The sequence below is a fragment of the Acanthaster planci genome, linkage group LG11 (assembly GCF_054643075.1).
Source record: "Acanthaster planci isolate LZ-2023a linkage group LG11, COTS_SCS, whole genome shotgun sequence".
Taxonomy (NCBI): domain Eukaryota; kingdom Metazoa; phylum Echinodermata; class Asteroidea; order Valvatida; family Acanthasteridae; genus Acanthaster; species Acanthaster planci.
Window position 1 is genome coordinate 197,415 of NC_141787.1, and position 25,112 is coordinate 222,526.

The 25,112-nt window shown below is 40.0% G+C and overlaps 1 protein-coding gene across 7 annotated transcripts; it reads left to right on the forward strand.

Annotated features, from left to right (window-relative positions):
- Window positions 1–1,673: 1,673 nt before the first annotated feature.
- On the forward strand, window positions 1,674–25,068 carry LOC110988496 (uncharacterized). Of its 7 annotated transcripts, none has more exons than XM_087143479.1 (15): window positions 1,674–1,877; window positions 6,305–6,577; window positions 15,914–16,186; window positions 16,603–16,875; window positions 17,591–17,863; window positions 18,398–18,670; window positions 19,029–19,130; window positions 19,576–19,722; window positions 20,137–20,249; window positions 20,440–20,653; window positions 20,924–21,017; window positions 21,158–21,255; window positions 21,833–22,107; window positions 22,422–22,499; window positions 23,395–25,068. In XM_087143479.1, the coding sequence occupies exons 2-15, from the start codon at window positions 6,307–6,309 to the stop codon at window positions 23,452–23,454; spliced, it is 2,544 nt and encodes an 847-aa protein (XP_086999605.1). In that variant the 5' UTR covers window positions 1,674–1,877; window positions 6,305–6,306; the 3' UTR covers window positions 23,455–25,068. The 7 variants fall into 7 exon arrangements, with proteins under 7 accessions (XP_086999605.1, XP_086999607.1, XP_086999608.1 ...); XM_022252055.2 differs by lacking the exon at window positions 1,674–1,877 and adding an exon at window positions 2,779–3,665; XM_087143478.1 differs by lacking the exon at window positions 1,674–1,877 and adding an exon at window positions 4,703–5,439.
- Window positions 25,069–25,112: the final 44 nt, after the last annotated feature.

Consider the following 25,112-nt stretch of genomic DNA (forward strand, 5'->3'; position numbering starts at 1 on the left):
AACACGGAGGCTAGGAATAAGAACGGATCAACAACACTGGTTCAATTAAGACTAAGCTATTTAGCACTAATATTGGCTGATGTAACCAATTCTTTTACAGCAGTGAACATTTTTTATATTTTCATGTGCGGCAGGGCACAAATTTGTTTAAATTCAATGAAAGTCCATCAACATCGGCAGAGGATTGTTTCGGAAAGACATTAAGAGGTGAATCCAAAACTCCAAGGGGTGGGTTTTAAGCCCCACAAAGTTCCGGGTTCCGGCGGGACCGTGCCTTTGAGTACATGTACCTGCATGGTACGTGTTAGTGCATGCATGCAGTGTACACATACATTAATGAGAGCGGCTCCTGTAATAAATCAATCCCAAATCCTTATCCCACCATCCAAAAAAATAATGTTTGAAACTGGTCTAAAGTCAGTTCTCCGCGTGTGGACACTGGCCTAGTTTACCTTTATCTGCATCGATACTTTCGAACCGATTTGACATTTTCAAATATCTAGTGTCGAAGCAAGTGTAAAAAGAAAACTGCGCATGCGTAATGTATGGTAACCCAAATGAGACGTTGGACACAACAAGCGCACTACTATTAAAAGTACAATAAACAGACATTCGTCGTAAGTGCCGATGCGTCCATATTATAACATGAATATGATTATAACCCCGTCTTTTCACACCCTCCTATCTGTGTGCACAACGTGGTTTCGACCCATTCCCTGTCTCTGTGCGCATAGGCATCCAATTTTTCTCTTTCATTTGTCTTTTTGCGATGGTACCAGTATACCGGGTGAAAGGTGCACTATTTTCGATGTTTAACAGCTGACCCGGGTCAGATTAAAACTGAGATAAAATAAATCGTAATTCTTGATTTATCAAAATTGACACCGTAATCTTTGTGTATGCACCACGAGTAGTGCAAGAAGTAGCACGTACTACTGAAGTCCCGTAGGCCTATTATATTCACCAGTCTGTGTTGTGCAAACTTACCGGGCCAATAACTTCTTTGCTGGCATAGGGTGGGTCGAAAGATTTAACTTTTTTCCACCACTTATTTTTATTTGAGACGAAATCGTTCTGGAGGTTTTGCATTTGCGATCTTCCGGTCGGGTTGGTGCACGTACTGGCCATAAAAATCCGAAACGAACCCGAATAAATCGAAAAACAAAAGTTACAACATTCTCACGGTGTTTTATTACTAAAAAGTAACAGGAATCGCGGATCTGGGGGGTTCAACCACCCCTTCCCCTGCTCCGAGACCAAAAAAGGAAAAAAAAAATAAAATAAAGAAGGGGGGATAAAAGAAGAACTAAAATAGGCCTAAGTACACAATACCATTGTAAAAAATAAAATCTCCAGCTTGACCCCCCCTCCCCTGGAAGAATTCCTGGATCCACCCCTATGCAGAGCCTGTAGCATGACTGAGATGCGAAATATCATCACGGTTTCAATTTCTTCACTCCAATCGCAACTGTAAAAGAGATATGTGTATATTGGGGAGAAAATCGCAGTTTTCCCTTATCAACCAATGAAACGCTGTTACAGACTAACCCGATTAGACGCCATAACTGCGGTGGCCCCCATTGATCTACATTACGTAGACTGGATAGGACATCGCGTCCCAAACGCGTCCCGCGTACGCGTATTTTCAGGAGGGTATGAATGACAAGCGTTGCGAATTTCGTTGCGTGCACTTTCAAATGGAGTTTTTCAAAAACCGGTTGAGGTTTTTATGCTTCAATCGTCAGATTTCGAAGAAAAACTTAATTCTGCACTTGGAATGGATAAATTTGGAAAGAATAATGGTTGAGGTGTAGGCCTACGCAGCAGTGAATTACCTTAGATCAACGTCAAGTTTGGAAGAAGGAACAGAAGGAAATGTGAGTCGCACTTTATTATGCGACAGAGAAAGAATTAAGGGGCAGAAACCGATACTCAAAATCCACGGGTAAAGGTGATTGTTATGGAAAAAATTGAGAAAAGTGTGAAAAATATCTGCTTTGTACAATTAAATGTAGTCTATTTTGGCAACAGAGTGAAAACCTCACTCTCAAAAAAGTGAATCCCTAATACATCTACTCCCAAAGAGTGAACATCACTCTATAAAGAGTGGGAATCACTCCGAAAGGGTAAATATCACTCAAAAAGAGGGGCAAAGGACAACTCTACATTGGGTTGTCCTTCATTGATCCATGGCAGAGTGGAAATTTCACTCTTCTGGACTGGTTTACAAGGTATTCACTCGTTTTGATGAGTTTTTCACTCTTTTGCCTTTAAAGAGAACAGCCCCGCCCCACTTTCAAATCTCCGGTGTCTTTGAGTTTTCAGAAAATTGGATTCTCACATCATTTACCCACTTGAAGAATCACACCCTTGATTGCCTTACAACCCCAGTTCGAGTTCGCCTTGCAGAGTTTGTTTTTGCAGTTCATACACTGTAATATTGCATTGCAGGACCCTTCAGAGTATTTTTTTCGGTGGTTATTAATAAAGCGCAAGTGGCCTTTTTGGTTAGGGCGTGTTCTGGGTCGAGTGCATTGTACTATTATTCAACAATAGTAAGCACTACACCCATATAAAAGCATTTTTCAAAAAAGACTCCAGAAGTAAGCACGACTACCTTTTGCAGTTTCGAGACATTTCAGGGTAACGTGGAAGTCTTTGTAAATTGTGTTATTTCACTATGACGTCTGAACTGCTTGCAGTTTTTTCCTAAAATTATGAAAAAACATCTTTTCATTAAAACCGGCTTTAAGCTATATCACTTAAAAGCTTCGTCTGTGAACTCAGATTGCATTAATTAATAATTCAAAGATTACTTGTTTTAAGAAATCTTGTTGCGTGTCTCATTTCCACCCTGACAAGTGGCATACATGTGAGTCCATTTTCGGAACGGCATTGGGTTTCAATCATTACATCGAACCCAAAATATTTATTAAAGTGATTTCGGACGCACTGAACTGTTCTGACCCAACAACCTCGATGTGCCACTGATGCAGTGCATTTTTTTTCTTTTTTTTTCTTTTTTTCTTTTGTTTTTTCAACTAACAACGTTGTTCTCGGAGTGACAAAAAATAGGTGGAGCGCGCGCCAATTATTTTGAGCATTCAGTTCTTTTGCCGAAGGTCCTTCTGGACGGCAAATGTCAACATCGCAGGGCCATAAAAATGAAATCATAGTTTTCTATCGGTAAAAATTCAATATTGAAGAAGGGATTTAAAGTAAGAGTTTTTGATCACTATTGGCAAGTAATTGGCAATTGAAACTTCCGGAAAGATCTTATCTATGTGATTATTCAACAAAGCGACCAATCCAATGAAACGAGCTACTTTGGTTTAAAGTCCTCCAAAGACTCGTGAGAAACTGCAATTTATTTTCAAGTTGCCTTTATAGAGCAAAGGCGGACAGCAGGGAAGGAGCTCATAATAGTTTGTCCGTTGGTTGTAAGTAGCACCGCATTGAAGACAACTACGTACAGTGGTAAAACCCTGATTCCCTAGGGTGCGTGCAAAATCATATTAAAATTAGAGGATTAAGGACTGTTACGGTTTCCACAAGCTTGCTGATCGTGTTGGGCAACATGAACATAACAAAAATCTGTTTCCTGATTCTTGGATTTATGCTGCAACCAGCAAAAGGCATGCATGAAACCACAACACCAGGTTCAGGTAAGTTTATTACTCAGTTATCACTTTACACGTTTTCTGACTTGTAATTTATTTTATGACAACGCTATTTTAATTATAGTTCTGTATTTGAGTTCGACGTCTTTTATTGGAATATATCAAGTGTAGAAGTTGGCCTCCGTAGCACTGGCCTTGGCTTGTCCCGTAGAAAGATACAAGTAGGCTACTGATCATTCATTTTATTTTTAGCATCAAGGCTACTTATAACTAAGGGAAAGTTACCTGCTTGATTCGTAGTATCGATATAAAGATGAAGATATTGAAGTGCTTGTACTTTCGATGCCAAAAAACCACACACACACACACTAACAAAACTACCACGGACCCCCCCCCCCCGTTGTATGCACTGCCCCTTGAAAAGGTCAGCTCTTCATCGTAGCACCCTAGCTCGCTTTTGGCAAATCTTATATTTTTCTGTTTTTTTTCCTCTGCGGCCAGTATTTTCTTCCACAATACTGTGGACGCATCATCCGGACTGCCCTTTAAACCAGAAAACTTGATTAAAGTTTACTCGAATATCTGTTGTGTGTGACCTTAGGGTGTCAAGCATTTTCAAAAGGTCGCATGCTCCAAATGGAGGTGAGCCCGAACATTATGCGAGTGGGGTGTATTTTAATTAGTGAATAGTTCTGTCTTTACAAATATTAAATGAACACTTGAGATTAAAAAAGGGAGAATCGGAAAACTGTATCTGATTAAAGTGAATTAGGAAGGGGACATCTGAGTGGGCTTCTTGCCGTCTGGATCATTACGGCATGCCGACGTCGACAAAGTCTACATTATCACGAACGCAAATGTTCGCTGTAAATCATATATTATCTGCCATTAATTTCGCTGGCTTACGGATTCCTTAGCGACAAACTTTGACCTCCCCCAAGCTAAAGATCCAGATTTCTCAAAGGTTGTTGAAATCATGTGACATCTGAATCACCTGTGAGTTTAACTAGTTCTGGTTTGATGAGCAGCCTTGGTTTCAGCACCACTGACAGAATTGTTCATGCAGCATAGTTGAGGAAAAATCTTGATCTGCTGCACGAACAATCGGATCAGACTGTATGCTTTCAACCCAAAGATTGGCATGTTTTCATTTAAGTTTTAGTTCAAGTGATCCAATTGATGGCCTAAGACCTACAATAATTATGCATAGGCCCCTATGCAGTTTCGACGAAAATCCTGGCCGAGATCGTTAGGCTGCTTATCACAGAAATGACAGAGCGCCCTCATCAGGCAGCGGGATGCGACCACGGTTTTGGATGCGACACGTAATCTGCCGTACCTGGTTCATGGTCAGGGTGTAAAGTTAGAGATTATGAGTTGAGCCTCTTCATGTCTGCGGGATTTTAACCCATTTGTATGAAATCAATGGGTTTAATTGCGTTTAATAGCTCCGTGGTTTAACCAAGTTAGAAGACGCCGCGCGCTTTGGTATGGAATTACTCCGTGGGCTCCCGGACCGGCTACGCCAGGCATTTTGACATTACCTGAGGCTGAAGTGCGCGCGTGGACCTGTGGACGTTGGGCACGTCTTAGTCATACCATAGAGCTTGTAGCTCTATGGTCATACTCATATTGACTCTTAATAGGCCTAGGTCTACATCATGCTTGCTAGTGCACTAGTATTCTGAACTACATGTAGCTGAGCTTGCAATGACAATGTCAACTTCTCGCAACGCAGAGGTTCTGCCTTAGGAGCATATGGAACAGGAGTGGAAAGCTGTGCACAATATATTTACAAGCGCTTGGAGCTACCATGGAGGTAGAATATGTATATCCTTTGATACCCATGATAGGACAATAGATTTTAAGGATGTCAAGTTTGTTATGTAACATTGCCAACAAGGTGAAATGCTTTTATTAGGTACACTGAGGTAATGCATAAGATGTTTGTCAACTGTGCAGCACAAAGACAAAATTGTAATGATTGCATATAATTTCTTCTTCACCTTCACTGAACAGAGCACAAAAATGTGGTGCACATGTGATATTCATGAGACAATAACAACGGTGAGCTGCAACACATTTATGTTTCACACTTCCCTTCTTGTTGGGTTTTTGATGGATCTTTGTATTTTTGAGCCAATTCGAAATATTCAAATTATTTCAATGCAATCAACTAAATGGGGGTGAAAATATTTTTCATACATTGCAAAATGAGTAGGTCAATACTTGCTGAAATATTGTGTCAGAGAAGTTCATTGCAGCTACATTTTAAGGTACGTGTACATGTATAGCACAGAAATTCTGTGGCAAGTACTTTGTAATGCTGAGATCTTGAAATTTGTGTTTGCATGTATATGAATTTCCAAATGTCATGAGCAACCGGGCTGGAGTATTACTTAACTGAGTTATAAGTTTCTCAATTCCTGCCATTTGCTCCAGGCTCTATATTGTGTTTTTAATTCAGTGAGTAAATGGTACTTTTGTTTAAATATTTTGTCTTTTGTCTCATTGTCTTCAACAATAACGTAGAAGTCTTTGTTACAGATGTATCCATGCAGATAACCAAATTTCCTTGCTACGTTGTGATTGAATAGTTATTAGCAATTTTTTAATGCTAGTACATGTATAACATGTAAAAAGAAAAGCAATGCAATTTGACTAAATATTTTACCTTTTTCTAGATATGGAAGCTCCTAACGTTACTTGTCCCAGCAACATCACTGGGATGGGCACTGATACTGGAGTGAGGACTGCTGTCGTTGATTGGTTACTGACGCCAACATCCATTGACAATGTTGATATCATTGATGCTGCCAATATTACGTGTGAAGATGACTCGGGCAATGTTGTGATGTCAGGAGGCACATATGACTTAGGCACAACCACAGTGACATGTACAGTTAATGACACGGCTTTGAATGAAGGATCCTGCCAATTTACCATTGGTATTGTTGGTAAGTACATGTATTTATAGTGTAGAATCTATGTGAGTGGCAACCAGAAGGAAGTTTATTTTAGTATGTCAATTAGGTACCATAACAGCGAATGCAAACAATGAAGTGTGCTAAAGGTCATTTAGAATAATCACATGTGTAAGATAAGACTTAAATACATTCATTAAACAGTGTAGCCATTCCTATTGGTTGAGAGCCTGTCACATTGCCCGTCTTAAATGATTGATAAAGGACCAGCTCATGGAGGCACATACTATAATATGGCTAAAATGATGGTGGAAAAAATTGAAGTGAAATTGATGAATGAAATTTTTTAGAATTTATCATTTTTTGCACTTGTTTGACTGTCTGACTCATTAGGTATATTTAAATTTGAATAAATATGGGCTTACATGTAGCTGGTCTTAAAGGTTTGATAAGACAGGCACAGTAGAATGGAGGCTGATTTAGTGTCCTGACCATTTGCTCATCATGTTCTGTGCCACCTCATATCATGTATTACGTGCCATGCGTGTACCAATTTCAATATAAGGAAATTCTTCATGACTACATGTATACACACCAGGAAAATATAGTATGTTGCATTTGAAAGTAAATGCTGCAAAAAGAATGGGAAAAAATGCATTCGCATTTCGCATTTTGACCACAACTTTCCCCCCCCCTGCGAATTCGCAGCGAATCAGATGCAAAAGGGATGAACGACATGCGAAAACAGTGCAAAAATCATGCAAAAACGGTGCGAATCGTTTGTGATTATGGCGTGATACATTTGCAAAAACATTGAGAAAAAACCAGTGAAAATTTTGAGAAAGCGGTGCGAAAGGTTCCGGAAATCATGCAGAAATTTGCAAAAACAAGAAGCATTGTGCAGCGAAAATGCTCAACACTTGGCACACGCGCACAACTATTATGCAGTGAAGAGTCCATTACACAGGCTGCGCTGCATTTGGGGGCCGGTTGGGGCCAACTCACCACGTGGAGTGTATAGTTGTAGTCTAGAAGCGATTCCCTCAGCCGAGCCATCTGGTCCATGCAGCCCGATCGCAGGGATGTGCTCACTACGGCGAGCCCGCGTGGCGCAGTTGTTTTCTTGGATTACCATAAATAAAGATTAGTCAATGTTGGAGAATAAATGTTTAAAAAGTTTTCCGGATGTTGAGTGATTAAACGGGAGTTCCCAAGTCATGACATCATAAAGCACATGAAATTTGTGTATTACAACAAACTTAACTTGCTCCGCTGTGGTGACATGGTTTATTTGCCCACTTTTTATTGATTCTCGTGGTGTAGTTTTGCACACAAAAAAATTCAACAATGAAATACTACATATACCAGGCACGAAATGGGAGAAACGAATCTCCCAGGCATGTCATGTAGCAGTGCTACATGCTACAGAACAAGCCTATGAAATTTCAGGTACCTTCGTTGGCTTGGACTAAGATACACAATATGGTTATAATGGTACCCAGGAACTACACAAAACTCATTGCTACACGGTGCTACATGGTGGGCCGGGAAAAGTCAAGCGTGAAAATCTGTAGCAAAAAAGTGCTGCACCATTGACTTGTGCACAAACTCACTGCTACACAGTGTTACAGGGTGGGAAGGGAAAAGTCAAGGGTGGAAATCTGTAGCAAAAATGTACTACATCATTGACTTGTGCACAAACTCACAGGGAAATTCTAAAGTCATTAATGCGCATGCGTGGGGTTTGTAGCAGGTAGCAATGCTACAAACTGCTAGCCCTGATTTCTTTCGTCCCATTTCGTGCAATGTATCTTCATGTAGCAAATCTCGTCTTTTCGCCGATATTGTTCCGTGTGACATATCGGGTCTGTTTTCACTTGGGTTTCTGATGACATGTTACTTTCTGTGGTCACATGGTTACTGGAATAAGTCAGCGATTGGACTGTCCATGAATGGGCATGCAGTAGCAGTCAGGATGTAGCGGTAGGTGTAGATGCAGTGTGTGCTTTGTGATGCGGTGCGGCATGCACAAGGTCCCATGGCAGTATTTGAAGGGATTTGCTAATACATGTACTTTTTGGTCGGTGTCATGAAAACGTTGAGATAACCGGATACAAGGAATTTATTCCGAAATCACGGTACATACATCTGCCAATATATGTAAACGTAATTCACATGTACATGACAACATGTGGATACATGTACATGCACATGTACACGTGCGGTGCACATGTTGAGCATCCATCCAAGTGGGTTAATTTAAATGCTTATAAGACATGTAAGAGAGCGCTGTAATGGCAGTCTTCTGTAATTCACCAACCTCCACAGTAGCCAGGTTAAATTTGGCCTGTCGCATTGTATTTTGCTCAAAACCGAGAAACATATTGCGCTGAAATTATAATGCTGTCTTCCTCAAGTAATCTGAATATTCCTGAGAATTGAAGAACTTTTCTCTCAGACTGATTTTCCTCCACTTTCCATATTTAGAGAAACCACAGAGAACAAAAATGCCCCTGATGTCTTCACGTGCAGGTACATGCAAAAATACTACTTAATGAAGAAAGCTTGCAAAATTATTTCAAAAATCTGTGAAAATCTTTTCCCACTTGTGAGAAAAAGTACAAAAATCTTTTCTCACTTGTTGGAAAATCTGTGAAAATCTTTTCCCACTTGCGGGAAAACCTGTGAAAATCTTTTCCCACTTGTGGGAAAATCTGTGAAAATGTTTTCCCACTTTTGGCACACTTTTTCACAATTTGTAAAATGAAAAGGAATTCCCTGGGAAGAGCAAAAATGTGAAAAAATTTTCCCATTTTGGTGTTAACTTTCAATCGCAATGTACTGTACATTTACCATAAATTGGTCAGAGGGGTGTTTGAGTAAGACTAAGTAAAATTGTTGATAGAATAGTGTGGAATGTGTAGTTTGTTAACATTGTTTTGATTTTTCAACAAAAGGTAAGTGAATGGGAATAATACATGTACATGTATGTGCTTTGGCCTGTCTAAAACTAATCTTCAAGACCAGCTCAGGTATGAATGCTGGTGATACCCTTGTCTGCAGCATTAATACTCACATCTGTCTCTTCAGTCAGTTTAATGGACATTCATAAATACGTAGGACACTTTTCTATTCCTATTGTTGAAACGCTTCACGTAACCGTGTATTAACCACACCATGCCGGGGGAATTTATGAATGTTGATGATGCTGGGATTGGATAATTTTCATTTTTTTTCTGTTTTCAAAATTCTTTAAAAATTCATATCTTCATTTACTGGACATTTACACCCACACAAAAGACTGTCTGGTTTCTGTTCTAATCAGCCAAGCCTGCCGCCTTGTAAAAAGAGCCCAGATTGTGCGTTGTTACATAATTTTCTTTTGCTCACAAAACTGGAACAGTGCGCTGCTGACCTCTTTTCAATAGGGGTCAGATTAGCGTGCAGCGGTGCTGTGTAGCTCACCACTGTGGTGGTGGAGTGCGTTTGTCCCCGGTGGTAATCCGCTCACGTTGAATGCCCCAAACTGTGGTATACTGTTTCAAAACAAGGCTGGATTATCTCCACTATTGAGAGTGAAAAAATGTTGGTAATTCCCAGCAGCCTGGTCTTTTGTTATGAGTATGGTCTTTTGTTACAAGCCCAGTTCCCTTTGTCTGATTTCGGAGACCCTGGCTACGCCTATGAAGAATACGTGCCCAAAACTGGACTCCCCGGTGGTGGCAAGTGGTTAACATTTAAAAATGCTCACTGAGAAGTGATAATACCCGCTGCGTAAATCATGCTCTGGCACATACTGTAGATACTAGACAATTTAATTGAGTCTGATTGGTCAATAGTCCAGGTGCATGCTACGCGCCACGCACGCACCAAGTTCATTTAAGGAGATTTTATTGGACAGGTTTGAAAAAGAATATACCATAAAATGAATGGGTGTTTGGGGGAATTGACAGTAATATTCTAAAACAAAATCATTGGAAATCCATCATATGTTGACTTATTTTGACTCTCAGAATAAAAGGGTATTGACGAATGGGAATAAACGTGTGCTTGGCTGGTCTTAAATACTGCATGTACATGTAGTTTGAGTCCTGCTCAAGAGACTGAACGCTGATAATGCCCTTGCCTGTGGCTTGGGCATAAGTCACGTCCATTCTCCTGAGCTGGTCTTAAATGCACATTTAAGACCGGCCAAGCACACATTTATTTCCTTATTTAAGACTGGCCAACAAAATGTTCATTCCTCATTTAATGCAGTCGTACACCAACTCACATACACTAAACATGATTTACTTTACATAATATCAGATACAACGATCTTGAATGAACTTGTCTCAGCCAAATACCCAATTAACTTATGTTCAGCTGAGGCTTCAATCAAGACTTGACTTGACCATATACATACATTGCAGCATGTTTTTTGGGTGGGAGGGGAGGAGAAGTTGTTTTAACCACTTGCTGCCTTGTGTAATTTGAAGATGCATGACATAAAACCGGGAGATTTTCATGATTTTCCATTTTCAAAATTTTTCTAAACATCATAGCTTCTTTTACTAGGTGTTTACACCCACAGGAATAACTGCCTGGTGACTCCTCTAATCTGACCGACAACATCTATTGACACCCAAGTATTTCAGCCAGGCCTGCCTCTTTTAAAAAGAGCCCAGATTGTGCAGTGTAATGTAACTTTGTTTTGTTCCCGAAACTAGCACAGTGCACTTCTGGCATCTTTTCAATAGGGGCCAGATTAGCATGCAGCAATGTTGTGTCGCTCATTGCTGGAGCGCTTTTGTTCCCGGTGGTAATCCACTCCTGCTGAATGCCACAAACAGTGGTATAATCTCTCAAAATAAGGACAGATTTCCTCGGCTATTGACAACTGAAAAAAAGTTTTGGCAATTGTTCCATGTCTTGTTACAAGACCGTGCTCTTTTGTCCGGTTTCGGGCTCCCTGGTTTTGTGTATAAAGCCTATGTGCCCGAAACTGGGCTCCCCAGCAGCATACATGTACATGTATTGTTAACCACTTGCTGCCGGGGAACCTCATTTTGAGCACCATGGGTTTATACGCAGAGGTACAAAAGAGCTGGTCCGTGTAACAAAATACCGTACTCGGAACAAAAGACCTGCTGCTGGGAATTGTTATCGTTTTTTTGGCTTGCATTTTCAGAAGGTCATCTGTCACTGTTTTTAAACATTATACCCCTGTTTGGGCATACCGTGCCCGCGGATTAGCACCGTGGACAAAAGTGCTCCAGGGCCCCATTGGTGAGCAACACAGCACCACCGCATGCTAATCCAGCCACGTTTGGAAAGACACTGCTCGCATTCACTGGGAATAAAGGACATTACGCAACACCTCACAATTCTGGGCTCTCTTTACAGGTCGGCAGGCCTGGCTGAAGTACTCAGGTTGCCTGTCAGCTTAGAGTAGCCACCAAACAGTCATTCGTGTGGGTGTAAACATCCATTAAATGAAATGATCAATTTTTGAAGAATTTTGAAAACTGAAAACCTTGAAAATCTCCCATATGCATGCACTGCATTTTAATAATAATAAAGCATTTATAAGGCGCACTATATCTGCAAAGCATTCAGAGGTGCCGGTCTAGGTGGAAAAATGAAAAACTCAATTGTGCATTCATAGTGAAAAAGCTTGTGAGAAGAAGAATGTTTTGAGATGATGCTGAAATCGCTTGATGTCATGTTCTTGTCTTAGATGATCCGGGAGTGAGTTCCATAAGCGTGGTGCAATTGTAGAAAAAGTCCTGTCTCTGGCACTGGCCAGCTGAGTCCGGGGAACAACTAGGGTATTACTTGTTGACCTCAGACCCGGCCTGACAGAGCGGAGTTGCAGCATGTTTGCAAGATAAAGGGGACTAGAGCCGTAGAGTGTCTTGAATGTGAGAAGGAGGATCTTGAACTGAATTCTGTATTTGATGGGTAACCAATGTAGTTTGTTAAGAATGGGAGTTATGTGAGCTGTTCTTTTGGTGCTCGTTAGAAGACGTGTGGCAGCGTTCTGTACAAGTTGCAAACGATGAATTGTACCGTGCGGAAGACCGGTGAGCAGGCTATTGCAAAAATCAAGTTTAGCAGTGATAAAGGCATGAATGAGTTGCTCTGCTGCGTTCTGAGAAAGTGTCTGATACTTGCTATTCTTCTTAGATGCATGTATGATGTCTGACAAATCTTGGACACATGTTTTTCAAAGTTTAAGAACCGGTCAAACACCACACCAAGATTGCGGGCATCCGTACTGGGTACCAGAACAGCATCGCCTATTTGTAGGTTTTGGATTTTGATTTTGTGTTGAAGTTGTGGCGAAGAAATAATCATGAACTTTGTCTTATGTGGGTTGAACCTCAGGAAATTGTCCAGCATCCACTTCTGGATGTCGTGCAAGCATGTGATGAGAGAATCGAGCATCTTTGTATCATCATCCTCAAGGTTGGGACTGAAAGAAGTATACAGCTGGGTATCATCTGCGTAAAAATGTGACTGGATATTGCGTTGCCGAGCGAGTTCCCCAAGAGGCGTTGTATAGAGAGTAAAAAGGATCGGACCAAGAACAGATCCCTGGTGGACCCCATATTTAACCTTAATCGCACCTGAGGATTCCCCTTGTATCTGAACTATCTGGTGACGGTTACTAATGTATGAGTTAAACCAATTTAACACTGAACCCTGGATGCCAAAACAATTAGAAAGTCTATGAATAAGTACTGAGTGATCGATGGTGTCAAAGGCCGCTGAGAGGTCCAGAAGTACGAGCAGCACGGCTTTTTTGTTGTCCACGGCACACATGATGTCACTATGAACTTTGAGAAGGGCCGTTTCGACACTGTGACAACTTCTGTACGCAGACTGCTGATTTTCACGCAGCTGATATTTTGATAAGTGTGCATTTAGTCTTCCTGCAACAACTTTCTCAATGACCTTTGACACAAACAGCAAATTAGATATTGGACGATAGTTTTTCATATCATTACAGTCCAAGGATTGGTTTTTGACGGTTGGGGTGACCAAGGCCGTTTTGAAGTTGTCTGGGAACTGACCAGAGTCCAATGACATGTTGATCATCCTGGTTATGGGTTCCACCAGAACAGGCAGATTCTTGACCAACGTGGTGGGTAAGGGGTCCAATCTGCAGGACTTGGCAGGAGCTGTCTTGATTATCTTTTCAACTTCCTCAGTAGGCACTGGTGTGAAGGTTGTGAACGTGGAACTTGAAGGCCAGACTGGATTTACCTCAGTTAAGGGTGCTGCTGGTTGTGGATTATTAATCAGTATGTCTTCTCTGATCTGCTCAATTTTCTCGGTGAAGTATGCGGAGAAACTAGATGCAAGTTCCTTTTTGGACGTATGCTCCGGAATTTTGGGACCGTTGCTTTTCATGTTACATGTAAGTTGATTTATGATACGATAGAGTGCTTTTTGATCGCCCTCACAACTTTGTATTTTGTCATGGTAGAAGGCTGATTTTGCTTCTTCAAGAGTTCATTTACACAGGTCTCGTTGCAATTTGAAACGGTCATAATCAATTTGCAGACGAGATTTTCACCATTTTCGTTCCAGCTGACGTCTCTTGCGTTTTTCAGTGGTAATTTGCTCCTTGTACCAGGGAACAGCAGGTCGGTCAACAATTTGACGAGTCTTCAAAGGTGCATGAATGTCTATTAACTGACTGAGTACGCGATTGTACTGATCAGTAAGAGTCTCTATCGAGGTGGCAGGATTGGTGAATAAGGGGGATGCAGTGACGTCACTCATGAACTTGTGCAAGTCCACCGATTTTACTTTACGGTACGAGACTTGTCTTTTTATATGCTTCGGTTTTGGGAGATCTAAGTAGCAATGAATGGCACAGTGATCAGATATAAATTCGGAGATGGTTACTGACTGTTTAACGGTGTCTGATCGGCGTGTTATAACGAGATCAATAGTGTGGCCAGACTTATGTGTCTCGGAGTTCACCATTTGCTGCATATCGTACTGGAGAAGAAGATCCCTGAAACCAGTGGTTTCGTTTGTGTTTTTGTCCCAGTGGATGTTGAAGTCACCCAAGATAATGAGACACCCTGAGTAGAACACCTGTCGATCGAGAAGCTCAGTGAATTCTTCAGTGAACACACTGAAAGGGACTCTGTTTTTCTGTGAAGGTGGCGGGCAATAGAGAACAATGATGCATATCCGTTGATTGTTGTGGATTAAGTCGACTTCAATGTGTTCAAAAGAGGTAGGTGATGGTGTACGGTCGTCAAGTGGTTGCTTGGAAACGGACGCGGTCAGTGCAGATTTGTACAATAATGCCACGCCACCTCCCTTCCTGCCCTTTCTGGGGGCGTGAACAAGTTTGAAACCAATGGGGGTTACCTCAGCAGGTGCTTTGTTGTCTCCAAACTTGAACCAAGTCTCTGTGATTGCCGTAATGTCAATATTATTGCCTATGATGTGGTCTTTGATTGACTCAGTCTTATTACATGCTGATTGGCAGTTAATCAGACCCAGTTTCATAGATGCGATGTCAATAGGACTGTGGTTGGAATCATTAGCTGTATGACAATTTCTTTCCCGAGCATGTTTGCCACCTCTACAACCCCGGTGCACATGATGCCACTTAACGATGCCGACACGTTTAACATGATTGAAAGTATCTTTTGGCAGTAGCAGTTGATGTGGAGACATGTCGGCCCTTATATCCTTTAGCCTGTTGCTGCTGTAATGCAGAATCCGTTGTTGCTGTTGTTCTGTTGATGGCATGGTTAGGCACAATAGAGGTGCACACAGAACAGTCACGGACAGTACATGTATATATACACCAACACAAAGTCATGGCGGCGACATGCTCAGAAGCAGCATAGACTAAGCCGAAGATTCCTTGATCTGGGAGATCACAGATTGCAGGGCCTACACACTGATATGGGATGAACAGGAGATCCAGTCTAAGAAACACTGCTGCTTGGTGATATCTTAGCTCACAAAGGAGACTAAAATGGCACAAAATTGAGCATTTACGCGAGACCAAATTGCAAGGGGCTGCCAGACCGGCGCACAAACTATTACCAAGCACCCGGCAGCAAGTGGTTGATAGTCCTTGATTAACACCTAGACTCCTATTAAGCTGAAATCATTTTGACATTAGTGTAGTTTATTGAAATGAAACCAAGCCTTCAAGCCAAGTCTGGCTAGGAGACTTGTTTTATAGAGTTCTCATTTTACTGTTACTGCTTTGAGGAATTGGACAAAGCCTTGACTTTAGTGCTTGTTTTCAGACAACAGGAAGACCATGAATTTTGACGGAGCTTTATTCAAAATAGCACAGTTATGGGTAAAGTTTACAATACAAATTCCTTTGCTTTTCTTTAGATATGGAAGCTCCAACTGTTACCTGTCCCAGCAACATCACTGGGATGGGCACTGACACAGGAGTTAGGACTGCTGTCGTTAATTGGTTACTAACGCCGACAGCCATTGACAATGTTGATAGCATTGATGCTGCCAACATTACATGTGAAGATGACTCTGGCAATGTTGTGATGTCAGGAGGCACGTATGACTTAGGCACAACCACAGTGACGTGTAAAGTCAATGACACCACTCTGAATGAAGGATCCTGCCAGTTTACCATTGGTATTGAAGGTAATTATAGAAGCCCAGCAAATTTTGCAAAGTAGCCTTCAGCCACAACTTGATTCTTTGAACTGAAGGCTTTTTTGAGTGGAGGAAGGGCTGTCATGATAGTCCTTGATTCACCCCCTGGACTCCTATGTTGAAACCATTTTGACATAAGCATTATGTGCTAAATTAGGAGTTAATTCTGACATAAATACAGGCCTAGTGCCAAATCTGGTCAGAAGACTTTTTGTCATAAAGTCATCATTTTGCTGTCATTGCTTGGGAACAGGGACTTGACCTGTTAACTTTAATAGGGTTTTAGATAACAGAATGACACTATGGTTCAATGGAGATCTTTTGAAGGAGTTCAGTGCAAAATAACACAGTACTATTAAAGTATAGGTAAACTTCACAATCCAAATTCTTTTGCTTTTTTCTAGATACGGAAGCTCCCAACGTAACCTGTCCTAGCAACATCACTGGGATGGGCACTAATACTGGAGTGAGGACTGCTGTCGTTAATTGGTTGCTAACTCCAACAGCCATTGACAATGTTGATACCATTGATGCTGCCAACATTACATGTGAAGATGACTCGGGCAATGTTGTGATGTCAGGAGGCACGTATGACTTAGGCACAACCACAGTGATGTGTCAAGTTAATGACACCGCTCTGAATGAAGGATCCTGCCAGTTTATCATCAGTATTGTTGGTAAGTACATGTATTTTGACCTGAGTAGAATTTAGGAATATTTTCATAATCCAACTGTGACTACATGTAAGCATCACTTTTCATGTATTGGCAACATCATTTTATTGTCCAAAGAGTTTCTTTTGTCTTGAATGTATTAGAATGTATGTTCATGCATATGGATTTCTTTCAAAAGTATCCCCTTAGCTGTCGGTGAATCCAGAATAAATGAAAACAGAAACCATAGCCCATTGTCTCTAATTCCCTGTAGGTTTTCTCTTGCTTCCTTACTGAATCTGACAGAATACATTAGAAAAGTGTGAGGCCCATTGAACCCAACGAAATCCAACAGGTAGAACAAAGGCCTTTCGTTCACTACTCACTTCAACCAAATTCCATGGAAAGTGCCCACCGTTGGATATTATTGTGTTCAGCTCAGTTAGGAGTAACGTGATAGATCTCACTCCCAGACTTGTTGAGCCCTCTCCTTTCATTATGAAGAGCAAGGTACATGTACCACTCAAGCCAATTTGTCTTTGCTTGGTAACAGCTGAATTGTGTTATATTCCTGAGTTGTACATTTCAGCAAAATACGAGTAGATAATGTCCACTGTGTTTCACAAGCACAGAAGTGTCCAGTGTTGGATCTGTCGGACAGTCATCTGCACCAGTAGAAAGATGTTGGTTATTAGAGCAAGCCTTTTCAGGAAGTTGTTGGATTCTCCTTTATACACAGATACCGAACTTCCCATTATTACCTGTCCTAGCAACATCACTGGCATGGGCACTGATACTGGAGTGAGAACTGCAGTCGTTAACTGGTCACTAGCTCCAACAGCCATTGACAATGTTGATACCATTGATGCTGCGAGCATTATATGTCAAGATGGCTCAAAAAATGTCCTGACATCAGGAAGCACATATGATGTAGGCACAACCACTGTGACATGTAGAGTTAGTGACACTGCCCTGAATGAAGGATCCTGCCTTTTTACCATCACAGTTGTTGGTTGGTGTTTGCTTGCTTCTTGTTCCATTGAAACACGTTTTTTTTTTTACAATGTTAGGTGTAGATATTAAACAAAGTTTAACTGTAAAGTCAACTTTTAACAGATTTTGTATTATCAATTGTAAACAGTGAATGGCATTTAGTACTTTAGTTGTTGTGCAGTTTTGAGAATGAATCTTCAAGTAGTAAGCATAAAGAAGGAAAGAATTTACCAAGATTGAATAATTAAAAATCTTAGCAAATGACAAAGAATGAGTGTATAACTTTTATGATATTAAATATGAATATTTTGTTAGATCACACATTGACCAAATTAAGTTGCTCCTCTTTCAGACTGCTATTTGTTAATACAGGAAGTTCATTGATTACATGTTCTTGTTGATAATTATCTGATGTAAGTAGAAATCTATTTCTAACAGTTCTTGAGCAACAATTTTTGGTGCATTAAGTTTGAAATTAATGCATATGTAGATCCTGGGTGTGTAATGAAATATGTGTTATGATAATGAAAATGCGTCATTTTGCCACAAACAGATGATGATAATCCAAGTGTTACCTGCCCCAACAATCCTCTTTCCGTGATGGCTAGCTTTGGAAATACCAGTGCCACTGTGTCGTGGCCGTCTGTGCCTTCAGCTACTGACAATGTTAACACCATCAATGCTGGTAGTATTATATGCCAAGATGATTCAGGCAATGTTGTGATATCAGGAGGCACATATGGAATAGGAGTTACTACAGTGACATGTAGAGTCAGTGACAGTGCTTCAAACGAAGGATCCTGTCAGTTTACTGTTACTGTTGCAGGTTGGTCTCTTTGTGTATAACCTTCATATTGTACTATTTTCAGCCATTCAGCAAGGCAGATTCAGGAATTTTTCCGGGGAGGATAGACCAGTTAGACTTTTTTATGTCCAGTTGTTGTGGACAGTTGGATACATAGATGATACATTGGTGTTAACACACTATACAAATGGTAGGCGGTCATCTTTTTTAAATATTACTAACATTGTTATTGCATTATTCCATTTTTTGGGGGTGTTAGAGCAGGGGTTGGGGGTTAGCCATTATCTCCCCCCCCCATCTGCACATGATCCATGTAGCCTGTGTTATCAACAGGCATGTAAATCATGGTGGTAATGTTTTTTTTACACTTTTCACCAAGCATGTGGACTGGATACATCTAGTTGTGCTAATGGAGGTACTTTTGATGGACAGTATTGTGAATGCGTGTGTCCTCTTACTCACTCAGGAGAAACCTGTGCAGGTAAAGATTTGAAGATTGTCGCTCAAGGTTACTTAAAATTTAATGCTAGGTTCACAGGCACCCATCCTACTGCCTTTATTTTTAGGGTGTTAGTAACAACTATTTACTTTCGTTTGGGAATCAAGAACCTCTTAAAGTATTACCCTATCTAATGAAAATTCAGAGCTTGACACCAGCACCTTTTTGGTAACTGTACTGCTGTATATTGTCAATGGGACTTATCAGACATGGCTATGCCCTTTTCTCTTCACATAATAAAAGGACGAACAGAGACACACAACCAACAAAAATCATTTTCAGGCATTCATTGTTTAATGAAACGTAGTAGTATTGTACTAGAATGTCAAGTGAAGTGGAGCATGAGAATTACAGGCATTAAGATGGCACAATGCACCACTGAGTTTCTCAATTTGCTTTATAAACATTTAATACATTTAATTTTCAGTGGCAAATCCATGTTTGAATAGTCCTGGGACGCTGTGTTCAGATGCAACAACAGGACAATACTGCCTTCCTTCCTTAAATGCTACAGGATACGTGTGTCTATGTCGCACTTTTGATGGCTATTTTAGGAGATCAAATGCATGCACTTGTAAGTTGATATATTTCTGTGTCTTCGTGTCACAGGACCTGATAAATGTCAATGAAACATATCAAAGGCAGCAGGTTATAAAGCCCCTTTTTTATGCATAATGTTGCTTCCTTGGGACTTTGTTGCATTTCGATTGACCAAGCTCAACTCCAGACACATCATATTTATAAGTTGCCTACCCCCTGTTTATTTGTAAAGTCTTAAGGTAAACAACAGTCATGTGTTATATACTGTTGAAGTGTTGCATAGTCTGGTGAGGTATTTAACACAAATTTACACAAAATTAACACAAATTCTCATAAAATTTCTCAAAGTGATCATGCAGCAGTCACCTATACAATAATACAACGTAACACTCATTGTAGGCTCAGTTTACTTAAGTTATTCATAAGAACAGTCTGTCCACTTTTCCAGCACGTCCATCAATAATTGTCATCGTAAGAGCCCCCTTAGAGTTGTTCAGAGATGTCTTCAACAATCCAACCTCAACAGCATTTCAAAACAAGGCGGCCATACTCAGACTGCTGGTAAGTTAGTAAGGGTAAATTGTGGCTTCTTTTATTAAGCTAGAAAGAATATAAGTTTAAGATTAGGAAATGTGAGTTGGAATAATAAACGTTGAACAGATTGTTTCCTCCCTCCCTGGTAACTTTGTATAATCCGTTGTGGTGTCTGTCATGTGATCGGTCTACTTATTTGAATCTTCCATTGATCTAGGTTTTGAATCAACTAGGAAATGATTCAGCCACAAGCAGCATTGTATCAGTAGATGTCATTAACATCCAGTCAGGAAGTATTGTGGTTACCATGGTGTTGGAATTCCCAGAGAATCAAGTTCCACCAAGGGCTGATGTGATAAGAGTTTTGTCAACCACTAATCTTTCAGATGGCACTATAACTATACCCATTGATCCTACAGTAACTGTACAAGGTGAGATTCTGAAGTTGTTACTAGACCTATTAGTCTCTGGCTTGGTTTGTGAATAAATGCTTTAAAGAGGGATTTATTGGGTGCAAAACCCCAAACCCCATGTTGGCTTTCTACATGTAACACATTACATGGGTGAATGCTAACTGTTACAACCATTAGTTTTTTAACAACCTAAATAGTGTAAAGCCACAAGGTTAAAAATGGGTTCTTATTTTATTGAATGGAACACAACACCATAAAACTGACTTTTCTGCATATTCTTTCTATTAGATGCAACAACAGCTTATGCAACAGACTATTGCAGTTATGGAGGAGTGTGTGTGAAGTCAGGGTACTACTTCCCTGAGCTTACCTACACCTGCAGGTAGTTAATCCAAGTGAAAGAAAAACTCTATTGTGTCATTTGTTTTCGGTAGCGTGCTAATGATAGCTGCTTTAACCATCCTTTTTTGCTTCATTGGTAGTTTGTATCTAATTACACTGTCTCCCGAATTTTCCGTTCAGTTGTCAGACTTCATTTACTGGGGAGCGATGTGACACAGTGATTACAATTCCTACAGAGCCATCAACAGTGACACCAATCACTACAGAAACTCCTCAAGGTGATACATTGTACATTTTGTTTGGTTGTACCACAGTCATAGATTTTAGGAATGCAAGAGAACAAAATGAAATACATATTTACTGCAGAGCAATGCATGTCATTTTGCTGAATTCATCTTCACCAACTAGGTTAAGTTGAACAAATTCAACTAAATTAGACAATTGGCAGGGAGTAACATCTTGTCTGGACATTGCCAAAGAACCTTTCCAAATTCCAGTAAGCTGTCCCATTCTGTCATGGGTGACATCTGTAACAATTGTGTCTCCCCTGTTATGCCCTGTTTGGGTGTAGGATTTGGAACTGCGTTCATCATTTTTGCATGCACAACATGTCCCTTATTTTCTTTCTGCTGTACTGTCCTGTACAAAAATCACTGACAAATTATGGTAAAACTGGACGAAGTAAAAATAAAAGAATGAACGATGGTTGCTTACACAAATTTCCTCATTGACTCTTTCAGAATGAACAAAAAGCACACTGGCTTTAGAGACATGCTCCTTATCTCAGTTTAACTTGTGACTAAGTTTCTCTAGCAAACAATGAATTAATAAGACATAATTCTCTTCATATTTCAGGTGGAATATCTACTCTAGCCTTAGTCCTCATCGTTGTTGGATGTGTTCTCCTCCTTTTTTCCATTGTGGGTCTGTTCCTGTGTTTCTTGTTCCTTCAACCACGTCAGTATGCAAGAGGTTTGATTCAGAGAGACTACCCAAGCAAACCAGTGACAACATTTGTTCCTATTCATGATCATCGCAACACACATCCAGATGATACATACCGCATGTCCAATGAAATGAGAAAAGATCATTTGAGGCATCAAATAAGTTGGCCTCCATACATGAAGCAGGTAGGCTACTAAATGAAACCTTGGATCACTCTTTTGGAGGAAAAAAAATATAAAAATCTGCACAATGGATAAATAACTCCTTCACAGCCTTAGTAAGATTAAAAAAGAATAAACAGTTAACTACCAAAGATAATATCACTTGTGGTTCAATGAATGATTTTTTAGTAACAAAGCTATGTGCACCCAAGCAATATGTGATTGTCAAAACCAGCATGGCATTTGACACAGTGATGTAAATACATGAATTTCATTTCATAGGCTGCTGTTACCCATCCACCTGTTGAGTTGTTAATTCATTTTATTCTGATTGATAGGGATTGTCCAGTCGTCGAGAATTTATTCGGCCATATGTTGCTTCAGGAATGGAAGGATCATACATTAACAATCCATTGGTGAGTTTGAATATCAACAGTTGATGAGTTTGAAATTTCTAGTTTCAACTTCCTGCAAAACGACTGCCCTAAAGTTGTCATTACATGTAATTCAAATCATTTAATTTAGACATTGTTAATTTGCAGTCAGACTTGTACTGTTGCATCACTATGATGGTAACAATCTGATCTTGCATTCTACACATGCTTTGTTGCCATTAAGGCTACCGTGTTACTTGAAGTTTTTTTCACTATGATCTACTAAATGCTTTGGAAGACACAAAAGTCTGTGATTCATTTATTGTTTTTAATTTTTGCATAAATACCTCAAACAGTCTTCAACAACGTGCAACTTGACCGTGTATTAATATTTGATGATGCCCGCTGAGAAGTGATAATGCCCGCTGCATAAATCACGTACTGGCACCTGGGTACAAGACAGTTTCGATTCTGATTGGTTAAAAGTCTGTGTGTAGGCGGCTCGCCATGCACATGCCAATTGGACAATTTGTGCAAGGAATATTCCATAAAAAGGAAGGGTGTTCAGGAAACTGAAAGTAAAATTCTAGAACCAAATCATTGGAAATCCATCTTATGTTGACTGCTTTTGACTGTGACTAAAGAGGTATTTGTGAATGGGAATAAATATGTGGTTTGCTGGGAATACCGGCTCAGGAAACTGAATGCTGATAATGCCCTGGCCTACAGCTGGGGCATTTGTTGCATTCATTGTCCTAAGTGGTCTTAAACGCAGCCAAGCACATATTTTTATTCCCTTGTTAAAACACACGTGCAATCACTGCAGAAAACACAGTACTAGGAAGAGAGCTAATTCACTGAAAGAATTGTTTCTTTCGTTCTGAATTAATTGATTGTTTAAGGTTTGTTCGAAAATTTTCTCTGTGCTGTTTTACAGACAAAAGCCAGTGCTGCAGGTCCTGTTGTGTACAATCCCAGTTTCTCTCACTACCTTTAGATGTCAGAGATCAGAATAGAGCATTGTCGGAAGTTTGTGGCTTGAGGTTTGTAGCATAAAAGGTTACCGGGTACTGTCCTCCGTAGAATTATATCTTGTGTCCTCACCACACTTTTAGAACTATAGAGGGCATTTTGTAGCCTACTTGCTAAAGTCAGTCATGGGTATATTGCTTTCATACATAATGTGTGTACCTTATTTGTTCTATCTTGTAGGGCTTTACTCAGATAGGTCTGCATATTATCAAGTGTGTAGGTGGTTGGAAGGTAATTTGAAAGCTTTTAAACTTAAAAAGTTATCAGGAACAAAGAGTTGTTTTTAAAAATCCAAAAAGTTGGTACAAGGTCCTCTTTAGGGTGAAAATAATTTGCCATGAAACTTTTCAAACCTTTTGCCATGAAACTTTTCTAAATATTGAACCTGATGTTTACTTCAGATTTGTTTTCAAGCAATTGTTTGAATACAATTAGTAACAGTGCAAAAACATTGTTGTTTTCCTCTCAGTAAATACAAAAGCAATCCATAGTTGCATCTTTCTCATCGTGTACTTATATTTATGGTGCTGCAACTTTTTGTTATCAAGCATTAATGATATATTTATAATATGGGTAGAAAATCCAACTATTTTACTCACATAATAATCTTAACTTAGATGCTGCGTAAATAAATTTGTGAATTATGAAGCAGTGACTTCAGGACATAATTCTGAAAGCATAATATGCACAGTTTGTTCCAAGTACAGGCTAAAACATTAATAATATAAGTTGTCATTAAACTCTACCTGTAGGTTCAGTTTTGTTCAGTCTGTCTACACTTTTGAAAAAAGGCAAAAAGTGGTACGTATAATTGAATCCCTGGCAGAGCCTCAACGTGATTGTGTCATGGTTCAAATGAATAGTAAATTGTAAACGTGCTCAAACCTCAAACTGCCACTGATTGTATTAGCTAACTTTCCGAAATTTGGCAAAATGTTCCATGGCTATTTTGCTGACTTCGCATAAGTTTTCCAGGGCCTCCATACACCTTTTGTATACGAGGTCACCTCAGTGAGGTTTCAGGTGTGTGCCTATACTGAAGTGTGTGCAGTGATGCAAGAACAGGAATAATGTATACTGGGCGTTGCTTGATTTCAGTTGAACTGAATTGAACTTTTAACTGTTCTATTGAGTTCCATGGTTTGGAAAAACATGTCGCTCCTTCAGTTCTGTGTGTTTGACTCCTTTTGGAATTGTAAAAAAAAATTTAAATGGGGGGGTGGGTGGGTTTGTGTTTGATTCTTTGTTGCGTATGTTGTCCCACACTGAACTAGCGCTAAACCTTTTCCTTCTACGTCACGGTCAAAGCTTTTGCCTACTGATTGTTGGTAAACACCAGCTGGCGTCAGTTCAAAGCAAAAAACCAACTCACAAAAATATTACCTTTATGTTCACAACAGTAAGTAAATACTTGTTATCAGGCATTGTCTGCATTTATTCAGGCGTCGTTTTCTTTCCTCTTTGGGTGACAGACCAAATGTTCCATTCCATGTTTCACTTGAAATTATTCTTTCCTTTGAATTATAAGCATTAATTGTTATATTACAAATGAAAGGAATTAAAACATATTCTTCGAGAAGATTAAGTGTGCAAAGTCTCAACTTAATTGGAGTTTACCACGAC

Bases quoted from the DNA above. Each gene is read 5' to 3' on its own strand.
- LOC110988496 (XM_022252055.2), top strand. From the start codon at position 3,578: ATGAACATAACAAAAATCTGTTTCCTGATTCTTGGATTTATGCTGCAA. The intron at 6,578-15,913 runs GTAAGTACATGT...GCTTTTCTTTAG, and splicing joins ATTTACCATTGGTATTGTTG to ATATGGAAGCTCCAACTGTT. The intron at 16,187-16,602 runs GTAATTATAGAA...GCTTTTTTCTAG, and splicing joins GTTTACCATTGGTATTGAAG to ATACGGAAGCTCCCAACGTA.